The sequence below is a fragment of the Adiantum capillus-veneris genome, chromosome 6, assembly GCF_014529385.1.
Source record: "Adiantum capillus-veneris isolate H3 chromosome 6, ASM1452938v2, whole genome shotgun sequence".
Classification (NCBI taxonomy): domain Eukaryota; kingdom Viridiplantae; phylum Streptophyta; class Polypodiopsida; order Polypodiales; family Pteridaceae; genus Adiantum; species Adiantum capillus-veneris.
In genome coordinates, this window is record NC_140936.1 from 140,651,352 (window position 1) to 140,666,276 (window position 14,925).

At 42.4% G+C, this 14,925-nt stretch overlaps 1 protein-coding gene across 1 annotated transcript; it reads right to left on the reverse strand.

The window, feature by feature from the left end:
• Positions 1 to 2,172: 2,172 nt before the first annotated feature.
• Positions 2,173 to 5,847, reverse strand: LOC147456382 (pentatricopeptide repeat-containing protein At5g27110-like). The gene has a single exon (XM_086514887.1). It carries the CDS (start codon positions 5,708 to 5,710, stop codon positions 3,290 to 3,292), a length of 2,421 nt encoding a protein of 806 aa, XP_086371013.1. The 5' UTR covers positions 5,711 to 5,847; the 3' UTR covers positions 2,173 to 3,289.
• Positions 5,848 to 14,925: the final 9,078 nt, after the last annotated feature.

The following is a 14,925-nucleotide window of genomic DNA, read 5'->3' on the forward strand; positions in this document are numbered from 1 at the left end:
AAACTTTGAAAATCTAAATATGAGAAGTTTTAGAGGTGAGTTGCCTATATTTTAAGATTTTTACACTAAATTTCTCCAGGCTTTGTAGGTTTTTGTGCCTTCAAATTTAGAATTTAGACATAGGTGAAACTAGAAAACTTGGATATTAAACCAATCAAGCTAGCTCCTTTGGATGACGAATACACAATCCTCTTTATCACAAACTTTGAAAATCTGAATATGAGAAGTTTTAGAGGTGAGTTGCCTATATTTGAAGGTTTTTGCACTAAATTTCTACAGGCTTTGTAGGTTTTTGTGCCTTCAAATTTAGAATTTAGACATAGGTGAAACTAGACTAAACTTGAGTTTCCTCAAGTACCTGCCGCCGTTACACAATCCTTTGCCTTCAAATTTAGGTTTTACAGGTGAATTTCAAAAGTTGTAGGTGGGATTACACTTAGCTTAGGTTATTTTATAACAGTCCTGAACACAAACAAATCCTTTATCCAACAAAAACATTGCTACTGCATATTAAAGACAATGCTAAGAAAAAAATATTAAAGGCAATGCTACTTTAAATAAACAAAACGCTCCTAATGCAAATTAAAGGTGTTGCTCAAGAAAAACTTTTGTTCAAAAACTTGGCAAACCTACATAGAAGAAATATTCTATCCATACTCTTTATAATAGAGCTTGGAAACTCCTTGAGCACTAGAGGCTTCCATGTGTTAAAACTAGTACATGTATTACTTTTCTTAATGAAGCTAGAGAAATAATGGAATGTACATCACTCAACAACGCATGCAATGTTATTTTTCCATCCTCACATCCTATTGCAAGGGCTTGCTGCGGTTGCAGCACATAGAAGCATCTTGACTTAGACACCTAGAATGGTCAACCCGCTTGTGTGTGTGTGTGTGTGTGTGTGTGTGTGTGTGTGTGTGTGTGTGTGTGTGTGAGAGAGAGAGAGAGAGAGAGAGGTTGAAGCCTTAGAGCTCATGCCTCATGCCTAGAGAAGACCTTGCTTTGGAGATGTTGTGTCTGTAGCTTTTGGGAAAGGTGGAGTTGGGAAGTGCAACATTGTAGTGAATCTAGCAATAGCTTTGGCTTTCAAGTGTGGAATCAAAGTAGGACTTCTAGATGTTGAAGTTTAGGTCCCTTTGATTCCTACAATGATGAACCTTCAAGGCTTCCCTAAGTTGGATTCTTATTCAGAACTATGAAATACGTTGCATGTCGATGGGTTTTCTAAAGTAAAAAGATGCACCAACTATTTGCAGAGGTCCCATGGTTATGAGCACCCTCTAAAATTTAATTAGGGGAGTTGGATGGGGAGATCTTGATTGGGTTGTGTTTTGAGACTTTGTAGATGGAGAAATGTCGTTTCTTCCATCCTTCTACTTGAGATGTAACTATTGATAGTTAGTGGAAAAACTTGTTACCACTTAGGAGCTGATAAGGTAATGCAGCATATAAGATACATTTGTCACTACCTTGAAGTGGATGCACAGAGAAAATTTTCACATGTTGTCACCTTTTTGGGATAGGGGTCCCAAAATGGGCCCTCAAGCTAGGTTTAGATTGGACGGCGATAGCTGTGAGTCACCATGCATATCCAATGAGAGTGAAGTAGCTAGACAAAGGTGTTCATACTGCATGACGATAGGCGATGCAACCAATGCTGATGTACAACACAAAACGCCCCCCCCCGCCCCCCCCCCCCCCTCCCCCCCCCCGCCCGGGCCAAAATAAAAAAGAACAAGGAGAGTAAACAAAAATTACATGTTGAAAAAGAACCCTTCAAATTTTTGCTAACAAAAACCACCCTCCAATTGCAAATTGTTGAGTTCTATGGTGCTCTACTAAAGTTTTGTAATGGTATGGTTACACTCTTAGGTCGCCTAAGTGTGAACCTTGAGGTGGTGGTAGAAGAGTGGTCTAAGTACTTTTTCACCCTTTAGTGTTGACAAAATAGTATATACCTTAGGTGTTCCACCCAAAAAAAAGTCTCCTTTTCAACACTTCTTCTACCATCCAATGTGACTCTAGCCTTACTTCGTAGCCGCAGCAACGCGCGAGTCGCATACTAGGCCAAAGAACTCCTCCGCGCGCGCGCGTGCGTGCGTGTGTGTGTGTGGAGAGAGAGAGAGAGAGAGAGAGAGACACAATCGACAGGCAGTGCCATAGTCTACAGAGGCAAACGGCTGGTTTAAGTTTTATTTGAGGTATGGTATCTAGGAGGTGGAGGAAAGATTACCCTTGATAGATGAACCTTGTGTAGGGTGTCACATTCAAGATGGTTGGTGTTGGTTTGAAATTACCTTCGCTCTAGGTTTTTGCTGTGATAGCTACTCTTGCTGTTGTTGATTGTTTGATTGTGGTTTTGGTAAGACCAAATATTCCGTGTGGGTCTTTGACCTTGGGTTGCATCTTCTTGGGAGTCATTGTATGTACTTTAGGTCACTGCACCTAGGTGGTGTTTTGAGTTTGGCTTTGGTACTCAAACATATTGGCACCATCCCATTTCCACTATGATCGACACAGGCTCGAGCCGCACAGTGCTTAGAGGCTCAATGGTGGAGCTAGGGTGCCGATACCATACTTCCATGTTCAGTTAAAACTCCAGTACCAGCAATATAAACAACCCCCCAATGAACTCAACAAGCAATGTTTCTCAACGGTTGCCCTTGCCCATGTGCTGAAGTAGCACCCTGCATATTACAAGATGCAGAGTGACAATGAAGAATAATCAATAACCCTTAGAGCCTTCATGGCTTCCTTTCTGAGCTTCTCCACGATAATCATATAAAGGTCCATGGAAGGAGGACATGGTGCATGCTTATCTCAACCAGTTCCTAATCGATCCAGCAGAACTAGCGCTGCCATGATACAGCTCCGTTCTTCTTAAACTTGTTGTCCTCATACTTTTTCCATGTTGTCCTTGATCCATCCTATGCCAGCATAAGGGCCTCTCTTCTTCAGGATACCTTTCTGCCACAGACCTCATTTGCCCATGCCAAGAGCAAATTCCATGACTCGACACTTTTTTTTAAAAAAATTCTCATACTGAAAAAATCAAGCGACATACCAATTGTCAGTCCCATCGCACAAGGCAAAGCTTCAAGTTTAATGATGCTTTTGAGTTGACTCCAAAGTTAAAATACCTTCCGCTCTTTTTCTGCAACAATGCATAGTGACTTCCACACAGATATCCTGCTAATTTGAGAGAGATACCGCGGCCACTTGTATGTGCCTCAAACCCTCAACCAGAAGCACAAACCATCCTCATGTAAAACGACTTGACACCCCCTCATGCTGTATTGTCCAGCCTCAAAGTATTGATATTCCTTACATCTTCATGCTTTCCTGCAGCTGCATAGAGATTAGCCATGAGTATATAAGCTGAATCATTGCTTTTATCAGCTTTGATTGCCTGTTCAAAAGCCCATCTTCCCATCTTTTCATCCCTCCATTTAACACAAGCACTCAATACCGTGGACCAAACTGCAGAAAAGTCAGAACATCGCAGTTCTTCAATCAATTCAACTGCCTTGTTGAGGTGCCCAGAACGACCATAAAGCTCAACCATGCAAGTGAAATGCTGCAATCCTGGCTTCAATCCATACTTGGAGCTCATGGATACAAAATGCATGTGCCCCTGCTCTACAAGACCCAAGTGACCACATGCGTTAAGCACACAAGTGATTGTTATTGGATCCGGAGAGATACCTTTACGCTGCAGCTCTTCAAAACCCAGCAGGGCTTGCTCAGCCTGGCCATGTTGAGCATAACTTGCAAGCAATGCATTCCAGGACCCAATATCAGGATATGGGAGCCCTTCAAGAACTTCCTGTGCTTTCACAAAATCGCCGCACCTTGCATACATATCCACCATGGCTGTTGCAAGCATGCCGTCACTGCCTATCAACTCCCGTTTAGCAATTTCCTTATGTATCTCTGCCCCTTTGTCAACAGCACCTGTGTTGCCACAAGCTTTCAGAACAGAGGCAAAGGTAGCAACATTTGGAGAAAGGCCATCACGCTTCATCTGTTCAAAACAATTCAATGCTTCTCCACCCTCACCATGCTGTGTGTATCCTGCAATTAAGGCATTCCAGGCGACAACATCTCTAGCAGAGAGCTCTTCAAGGATTCCGGTTGCTCTGCCAAGAGCACCACATTTAGCATACATATCCAGTAAAGCAGTTCCGAGCACTACATCCTTGTACAGCAACCCCTTTCCAAGAATCCAACCATGGATTTGCTCTGCCTTATTTGCTGCTCTTAAGCTAGCACAAGCTTTCAAGATGCAAGCAAAAGTCAGGGAATCTGGAGAAAGACCTTTTTGCTGCATCCAATCAAAACAACTCAATGCTTCTTCATTTTGATTCTCTTGGACATAACCTGCAATCAATGCATTCCACGACACAACTTTTGTATTGGAAAGTTCCTCGAGCACTTGTCGCGCTTTTCCCAGAACACCGCATTTGGCATACATGTCCACAAGAGCAGTTGCAAGAACACTATCATCCCCCAAAAATCCCTGCCTAACAATCTCTTTGTGAATTTGCTTCCCCTTGTCAAGTGCTCTTTTACTGCCACATACTTTCAACATGCAAGAAAAAGTTACTGCATCTGGAGAGATGCCCTCATGTTGCATCTGCTCAAAACAGCTTAATGCTTCCTCATCTTGCCCGTGACCAGCATATGCTGCAATTAATGCGCTCCAAGAAACGACATTACGAGAAGATAGCTCTTCAAGCACTTGGCGTGCCTTTGCAAGTGCCCCACACTTAGCATACATGTCGATTAAAGCGGTTCCAAGTACGACATTGTCTTGAAGCAACCCTTGCTTTGAAATCCTGTCATGAACTTGCTCCCCTTTGTCAACGGCACCTATGTTGCCACAGGCTTTCAAAACAGAAGCAAAGGTCACTGCGTTTGGAGAGAGGCCCTCACACTGCATTCGCTCAAAACACTCTATTGCCTGCTTACTTTGGCCCTGTTGTGAGTATCCTATGATAAGTGCATTCCAAGAGACAACGTTCCGAGACGATGGGAGCTCCTCGAGCACTTGTTGTGCTCTTGCTAGAACACCGCACTTTGCATACATGTCCATGAGACAATTGGCAAGCACAATATCATGTTCTAACAAGCCTTGCATGCGTATCTCATCATGAATTTGCTGACCCATATCGACTGCTCCTATGCTGCCACAAGCTTTCAGGATGGAAGCATAGGTCCATCCATCTGGAGAGAGGCCCTTGCATTGCATTTGTTCAAAGCAATTCAAAGCCTCTTGGCCCTGCCCGTGTCGTGCATATCCTGCAATGACCTTAGTCCAAGAGTCCAAATTGCTGCTGTTGCATGTACCCAACAACTCTTCTGCCTTTGCAAAAGCGCTGCATTTGGCATACATGTTGACCAAGGCATCACAACACTGGTTGAGCAAACCCTTCCTTGAAATGTCATCATGGATCCTGGTGCCCTTGCAGAGATCACGGTTGGCGGCACAAGCCTTCAAAGAGGCAACAAGGGTTGTAAGCTCATCATTGCGAACAAGAGTCTTTGAACTCAGCGCTTTACCGGGTTTCGATTGTCGCGAAATCGCAAGTGGGTGGTAGGGTGTGTGCACAAACTGTGAGTGCTCCTTTTCATACATAAGCGAGTTGCGCTGTTGGCTGAAGAATCCTGATGATTCAACTTGTGGCAACATGGCGATGTCGCCCATACGCAATATGGCTATGTCGCCCAGGCTCCTAGGCGGATCGTCGGTCACAGCCGGCACACGGGTTGAGATTCCATCTCGGTGATCGGATCACACGCTACGCCTCGTCCGGTCGTCTTATGATCGATGATTATGGCCAACAAGCCATCTTCATTTCAGAAAAAGCCCTTAGGCCAACCAAATATCTCCTCCCCTACTTTCCCTAGACAATCCAACGACCAAGAACTTCAATAACCTCTCAGCCATGGATCCCCTCTCAAGAAGCAATGCAAGATACCGTTTGAAAACTGCTGCCCCTCACCATTGGATCAATGGACCAAGATTAACCCAATTGTAGAAGGAAGAAATCTAGGCATGATGGGGCGTGAACTCACGCCCATTTGTCCAAGGTGAAAGATTTACCATTACGCTGTTGTGTGTGACATGTCTTTGGAGGGGACACTTACAATAATATTACTAAGGTTAATTCGTTTGGCTAAGCCATCAAGGTCGGGGGTTGCTGAGCTACACCGTCGGATGACCTTCCTGGTTGTAATGAGGTGTTGCATCTACAAGATTGCACCCACATAAGCAGACACCATAATATACATGAGCAACAATGCTGCACTTGACGAGTGAGCAAGAGGAATTCCAAGAGCAGTGCTATAGTCGACACCTCAATGGCCGGAATTTCCTCTCCTTGACTCTGTTGGGTCTTGAGCCACCTGCTTCTTCCACGTGCAGTTCACTATTGCCCCCCCGGCCGGGACCTTGAGGATCGAGAATGGTCCCTGACTGACCATTCCTTGTAATACCGCTCACGTCAATGGCTCCCAACCTCCTCTAATGTTCACAATGCGGTTGCATTATTACAGGAGTGGTCACACTCAAGGATCATTCCCTAGTGCTTATAGCCACCAATGACATTAATAATATCCAAGTTAAATCATTGGGCTTATCTCTGGAAAGCTAGATAGCCGCCATCCATCCTAGAAAACGCCAAAAATTTTGAGTCAATATTATATGCAACATTTTATACTTTACTCAAAAGATGAAAAACAATTCGGAAACTATTAAAGTTGACAAAAAAAATGACATCAAGGAGAATAACTCTTCAATACTACCCTTTTCTTCTTTTGGAAGAAGAAGATGCACGTAATGGATATGTCATGCATAATAAGAGCAAAGTATACATTTACCAAACTCCAACAAAAGGAAAGAAATTAAAAGCACGTCAATGAGAGCAAGAGCCTCTTCTATCCATGGTCTTGGGTTCAAACCCCCTTGAGCTCGTGTGACATGTAGCGCTTAGGGGCTTTTCCCCAAGTCTATATTGGTGTTTGAGTTGTAATTTCAAGTTGTAGGTATCTCTCACAAATAAGAAAGAAAGGTAATTGCATATTTTGAAAACTAATATATAAGTGTGCTGATAAGAAACCACACAAAATAAGAATATTAAGCGAAAAGCTCTTGTGCCATGTTGGCCATGAATCAATGCTCAAGAAATTCTTTTAGCCTTGTATGAGCATCCAGTCGAGGCGGTGGTGGGGGACCATGGGAGGTGAAGAACCCCGCACTCGACGAGTCGGATAAAGGCCGGAAGTAGTAGTTGCCCTGCTCAACGAGGGTGTCCAGAGCAGCATCTTGGGGCTAAACAAGGAAAAACTACGAGGTCACAAGGTACAAATTGAGAAAGAATTGGCCGAAATCCTAAGCGCATCGTCCCTCAATGAAAGATCATTGGAAGAAGCAAAGACCCCCTCCAGGTCTCAAGATGCTACCAAGAGAGATAGGGCCCATCAAGCTTTTAAAAAAACGCCCCCCCAAAGTGTGGAAGTGGAGGATGCACTCACCATTGAGGTCCCTCCTGTTCTGATCATGAAACAACTCACCGAACTTGCTAGATGTATGTTGGTCTTCGGATTCAAGGGAAGGGTACCGGCCAAAATTGAACTTGTCAACTGGCTTCATAGTCTCAACGTCCTGAATCAAGGTGTATGTGTATCCAATGCTCAATACATGGCTAAAGGTTTTTTCTAGGTTCAAAAGATCGTTCTGTCTCTAATGTTTAGAAATAAAGAAGAAGAATGGCATCAAATATCCAACATTTCATGCAAGAGGTTCAAATCTTAGGCGAGGGCAGTAGAGCAATAGAAGGAAGGCCCGCCAGATTTTGCCAAATTCCCCATCCTCTACAATAATATCTTTGAGGTTTTTAGGGATGCCAGCCTGGAAAACCTCAAGATTATTGAGGGGGATGGGAATGGACCAATGGATGAGGGAAATAGAAAAGAGGTTATGAAAGACGAGTCTCAAGAGGTGAAGGAGTTAATACCCCGCTCTCAGTAATGAAGAGTTCGTGCTTCAATCATGGAATGTAAAAGGGCTCAAAACCCAGAAGAAGAGTTTTCTCTTCTAGGAGGGAGTCAGAAAAGGCAAGGGTACTAACTATCAAGGAGCATCATCTGATGCGACAAGCGAAAGGCGACAAGATGTCGGGAAGAAGCTAGTTTTCTATACGGAAGGTGATGATGGGTACAGTGGTGTACTCTTGGTTGTGGACAAGAATCTTGAGCCTAAGGTGGTGATCAATCATCGCTCTGGAAGAGCTCTAGGAATTAGAATAAAGTGGGTAGATAAGCATATCACCATCATAAACATATATGGACCTTGCTTGACGAAGGAAAAAGAAAAGCTATGAGACCACCTAAAAGGAATCTAGGTTGCAGGGGGATGGTTGCTGGTGGGAGACTTCAATATGGTAGAGAAAAGAAAGGACAAAGCTAATGCGCGCATCGAACTAGTATTATCTGGCTCCAAAAGATCCAAATGGCTTAGCCTATGTGAGAGATGGGCGTTAATAGACCTATGGGAGGTGGGCCCTTAGAGTAGTACACTTGGGTTCATGTACACCAGCTTGCAATACACCAGCACGACATCTCGGCTAGACCGATGCTGTTGCTCCCACCAAGTCGACTAGCTACCCTCACTACTTCAAATGAAGGTGATTACACCGAAATGTTTATTAGATCACAAGAAATTAAGCATGAAATTGAAAAAACCAAAGGAGAAGATCATTGCCCGAAGGGTCAAAGAAGTTACTCGTAACAGGGGCTCACCTCTTCAAAGACCCTCTCTTCAAAAGCTTGGCCTTCAAATCTATGAGAAAGCTTCACAAAGATGTGGATTTGGCAATCCCTAGGGCCTGTGATATTTTCCCCAAGAATATACAAAAAACAATCAAAACTTCAGACCCTAGCAGGAAGAAATACCAGGAGCATCTGAAACGGCTCGCTAGTGAAGTTTAGCTATTAATCTCAAAATAACAAGAAGGCTCCGCCTCAGAAGCTGAGCATAAGAGGTGGCTCTATGCCAAAAAGGCCATAATATTATCTAGAGAAACTTTCTTCCAGCTGGAGGAGACTAATCATACACACTTCTTTAGGGCCCTCAATCTCAAAAGAAATAGGGGCCTTGTCCTCTCTCGCAATGATGGGGAAGGAAATGATGTGAAGGACCTATATGAATTGGCTCAATAAAGGCTTGGCCACCTGCAGGAGATTATAGGCCAACCTGAGGACCGTCCCCCTGAAGTGGATGAAGCCAGATCAACTCTTCTCGGGTGTTGGGAGTTGGGGAGACTGGTTGCTTATACAAATCAACAATTCCTCATAAACTTCACCATCAACATGTCATCTTCTCTTCCAAATTCAAGTATACACACACACACACACACACACACACAAGAGAATATATTGACAAGGAAAGAGTGTAAAAAAGTTTAAGAGGGATTGTAAGAGATGTAGACATAATCATGGAGTACACAAAATAACACAACATAGTATAAGAGAGAGGGAAGGGAATATTTAAAGCATCTACACAAGAAATGCCTAAAGATTGTAGCCCTAAACCCCACGCACCTCACCTCTTGTGGAGTTTGGTATTTAATTTTTGATATTACTTGTTGGTGCCAAAAATTGGAGGCCCCTCTTTACCTTTAGTTTCACTTTAGTTATTAGTGGAACACATTACTTATTGCATGACCCTTTTAGGGTGTGTTTTTATTGTCCTACTTACAAAGCAGCCACAATGGCTTATTGATAAAAGATCTAAAACACTGTGTAAAAGTAAAATGATTGAGAGGATTATTATTTTTTGGCGTCTTCTTCTCAACTCCCAAAATTCCAATCCACAAATCATCATGCACTCACTATTAGTAAAATCACATAGACAACACATAATTAACCATTAAACCAGCTACCCTAATTGTAGTTAACCACATACAACAGGAGGCTGAGTCTTGTAACATCCCTCCCACTAGGGATATCAATTGTCCTTAGTTGCTCAGTAATCAACTCAATCGTGAGTGATGGAACGTGTTGAGAAGGTCTGGGACGTTCTCTCTAGGGTGGGCTTTAAAGATCAACAGATAGTGGTTATAAACCATGCCAGTGCGTGTGGTGGTGATCCCCGGGGGATTCACCATGGAAAACTTACCACACCACGTAAGTGCATGGGAGGGGGGGTTTTTTACAAGTTACATAAGCGTATAAGTTAGAAGTAGGCCCCCAATAATTTATCTCCCAAACTTAAAAATAAGGAAGGGGGTATCATATTTAGGGGGGGAAGGGGAAGGGGAACTGTTAGCAGCAAGCTAACGTGGACACCATTTTTCGGAGTTCTCCTTGTAAAAACAATTATTATTTTGATAAATCGGGAATATTGTAACTCCTGTTTCTTAATAAACCTTGTAATTAATGAGCCGAGGCTACAAGCTTCCATATTGTATCAGCCATTCAATTCCCAGCTTTGGTAGAACTCCAGATTATTATTTTTGACCACCCAAAAACCTTGGCTAAGGTATAAAAGCCAATTTTTGTAAGTTTTTAATAAGTTTTGGATAAGAAATACACAACGTGAGCTAGCGGCGCTCACTCCTCTCCTTCTCGCGCTTCCTACTCCCTCTCCGGTTGTCACATTGTGAATGCGTTTGTTGCATTGCAACCGCAGGTAAGAGCTCTACGCATTGACGTAAGCCATTCACAGTATTTCGTAGGTTTTGGCGTCACTGATCCGCGGCCTAATTTCATCATAACTAGGAATTTACATGTTCAAATCAAAAACTAAACATAGGCGGGGTATTGGGGCATCATTGCTAAGCATTTAGATGCATTCTGGATCGAAAACAACTAGGTCAAAAATCCACTGCTGTTCATAATCGCGATTTTGGAACTTGACCTAAAGTGGGGTTTGAGGCCATAGGCATGTGTGCTTAAGTCTTGTAAACTTGTCCTAGAAGTTTCGTTACGTTTGGATATCATTTGATGCTATAACGAATGTGATTTGCTTGCCAATGAGCGATTGGATTTTGTTGATTTCAGTCACTTGAGTGTAGCATGAGTTAGATGCGAGTTGTTGGTTGTTTTCCAAGATATTGACAACCTCTTGTAGCCTCTATGCACTAGTCGAGTCATCTTCATCCCATGGTTTGACAAATTAATCGTGGTTCTCGCTAATACTGCAATAAGATAGGATGGTGAGGTTAGACATGCGTCCCACATTTGGCGCCGCTGCCAGGATCGAAGAAACTTAAACTAGGAAAAACACGAGCGTCTTGTGTAATTCTCCTTTAACTTCCTCTAGGTTCGCTTAGAGTTCAAAACTCTCTTTTAGAAACAGCATAGCTTAAGATTGTCGTCTTTTGTTGTGTAGAGGAAGCTTGGAAGTAATTGTACTTGTTGTAGGATTGTAGATTTAGATTAGGATTTGGAGAATGATTGGTATACGAAACAAGTCTTAAGATCAAGACTCTGAAAACATAAAAAACACAAGAAAACGAGTGTTTGTGGACACTTTCCACAACCCCATTGCATGAGAAACAAGGAGTAGGGTAAGAAGGATCTGAGGTGGATTTCATAGCATTGCTCTCTCTGAAAGAATCAAGTGTGAATTGTTATGTAAGGTTGCAGAATTCAAGTCTACAGCTACTCGAATTCCCTCAATCTAACTAGGGAGTAAGCCTAAGAGTTGTATGAACCAGTGGGTAAGCTCAAGGACATTTCGAGGTAAAAATTTCAAGAAGTTGACCAAAACTCAGATTATTTAACTTTTCTTGACTTTTTAGGCCAAACTAAGTTTTGACTTGATTCATAGGCTTAAAACACATCATAAAAGGACTGTCCTTGAGAAAATTTCAAAAAAGTGCTCATTTCAAGCCTCAAGTTAATAATCGTGATTATTAACTTTTTGCTCTAATTTGGCGAAGGCTCATACCATTGACTCATTGCATGTGTACAAACAACTTTTGTAAAGGCTCATACCATTGACTCATTGCATGTGTACAAACAACTTTTGTAAAGGCCCAAGAGATTTGGATCACTAAATTGGCAAAAAACTGGGTGAAAACTAAAGTTTGTACTGACTTTTTGAATCTTGAGTGTGAATAGAGGAAAAATTTATCCAAACTTGGTGACAATTTATTCATAGGCTTATATGGAGGTGATAAACATGTATATATGCTCAGTTGACCAAAAACTTGCAAAAATTTGACAAAAGTAAATAATCGCGATTATTTACATCTGCCCTGTTTTTGAACTTTTTTGAAGCCCTAGAAAAAACGCTATAAGCCGAGCAGTGCACGAAGACCTACGACCTAAAAGTGACCATAGCGCCCTGCAAGCTTGACCAAATCGGATGGGATTTGAACCATAGCATGTCCTAACATGATAGAACCATTTCATACCATTAGATGATCATTCGGCTGGGGTCAAGGGGGTCCTCACTAGAGAATTAGGGTTTTTTGGGAAAGGCCAGAATTCCGACCTGACTCCACAGATGTCTTGCTAATGAGGTTCATATACAATGTATATGATTGGTTTGGAGAAATCCATCAAGTAAAGCCCTCGAAAAGCGAAAAACGGCTCGAAGGTTACAAAGCGTCAAATTCAACACACAAGGCCAAACTGACTCCAAATGAGCTAGAATTGGACAGGTAGCTTCACGATGGTGTTACGGACAAGTCCAAAGCCTCAAAGTTGACAGACCAACCCAACAGACAAAGTAGTCACAAACGACGGTGATTTCAGAGTCAACACAACACAAAGTGATGCCGGCATGACCAAACTTGACCAAAATTCAATTTAGGACTTGTAATAGGTGTATGAAATATGTTTAGGTCAAAATTTATGTGAAATGCAAAGTTTTTGTCACTGTTGTAAATAATCGCGATTATTTACTTTTGCAACATTTTTGCATGGAAATTGTCAATTCACCTCACCTATCATGTGTACACACCTATTACATGCCAAAAATCAAGTATGAGCTAAAATGACCACCCTTTACTTGCAAAATTGCCTAAAAACGCAAAGAAGTCTGTGAAAGCCAAAATTTGGGTTATGAACAACTTTTCTTGATCCAAATCACCTCATAATTCATACCCAAGGTCTATACCATGCTTAGAACTAGTCTATGCCAAAAAATGTCATTTTGGGAAGAAAAGTTAATAATCGCGATTATTTACTTTTTGACCAAAATGGGGCAATTTTGAAAAATTGTCATCATACATCCAAAGTACATGATGTGATAAGCCCACTAGCCAATTTAAGTCAATTTGGATTTCAAAATCTCAAATCTTTATATTTACTGTTTCTGAGACCTAAAGCCAAAATTTGGTACCATTTCCACCTTGTACATCCAAATGAGCCCAAATTTCCCTCAGAGCATGTAATTGGCACATACTTCAAGCCTATAAAGCCAAAATTGCAAAAAAGTTGAAAATTTTCCCAGCTGTAAATAATCGCGATTATTTACTTTGGTTACAAATTTTTGTTTTGTCCATACAGTTTTGTTCCTTTCATGATTTTATGCATCTTTGCTTGTTCAAAAATTGATTTGGAACAATTTGGACCAGATTATCAACATTTCAGTCTAAAAGAACATTCTGGAGAAAAATCTGACAACTCCGCTAACTTTATACTCTATTCACTGAAGAGGAGCAATGCAAGTCGCGGAGAAGGCCAAGAAAAAGTTAAACCAAAAGGAGAAACTGCAAGAGCTGCCACCGTATCAATTGGACCCCGAGTCAGTAAAGGCAGCAAAGGCATCTTATCTTTCTAAAGAGCACTTAGAAGAACACCACACCACGGTCTTCATGCCGGGCAGATTTAAGAGTGAAGAAGGGCATCCGGTGGAGTTGCAGCTCTTGCCCAAAGAGGTTTATGATGTCGTAGCAAAGCCAGAAACCAAAGAGGCTAACCGCAGGTTTGGACTTCGACACTTCTATGAACAAGAGCCCTGTGGAGTAGAATTTCAGAAGGCTTACGAGCTTCTGTCCACCATCAAGGAAAACGGAACTGCCCAAATCTTAGACAACCAAAGAAACAAGGTAGAGGTTGTGATAACAAAGGAAATAGTGGTAGAGGCACTCAGATTGCCCACTGAAGGGATGATCATGCGGGCAAGAGATAGGAAAACAGCGGACACGTTTACAAAGGAAACAATTGTGGCTACATTTGCCGATCTCATCCACAAGCAGGTGGAAGAGCCAGCTTGTCTGTACAACCAACATTTCCATTTCCTGGCAAAAAGGCCACCAAGGTACACGGCACCAAATCACACCGTGGCCACAACTTTTACACAAGTTCTGAAGTCAACCACTAGAAAACTCGTGGACCACACACAATATGCATTAACAACATTAAAGGCCACCAAGAAAGAGGGAAAGATAACCTACTTGGGCGCACCTGAAGTCTTGACCAGAATAGCCTATCATGCCATCGGCATGGCCGACAACCTACCACCTGCCCCGGATCAGAACACATGAATCTTGGCAGCTCCACCCTCTCCAAGATCTACAAAATCTGGTAAGTGATCATTTAAATCAGGTTATGAATCCGATGACAGTTTATCCGAGCAGCATAGTAGTGAAAGCTCTGACAACGAAGAAAAAAGAGCTAGGAGGGAAGAGATGAAGAGGAAAGCAGTGGCTGCCCACCAAGAGGAGCCAGCTCAAAAGCAAGCAATATTTGAAAGAGAAAAATAGGCGTATCAGCGCACTAGGCAAGCGCAAGGAAAAGACTCAGAAAAGTGGGTACCTACCAGCTTGAAGGGACTTCGAACGAAACATCATTCAAGGAAAGAGGCCGAGGATCCCAAGGATCATTTAGAAAGAATGTACCAAGAGGCAGAGGCCTTGAAGCTGAAAGAGGCGGAAGAAGCGGCCAAGAAAGTTGAGGAAGCAA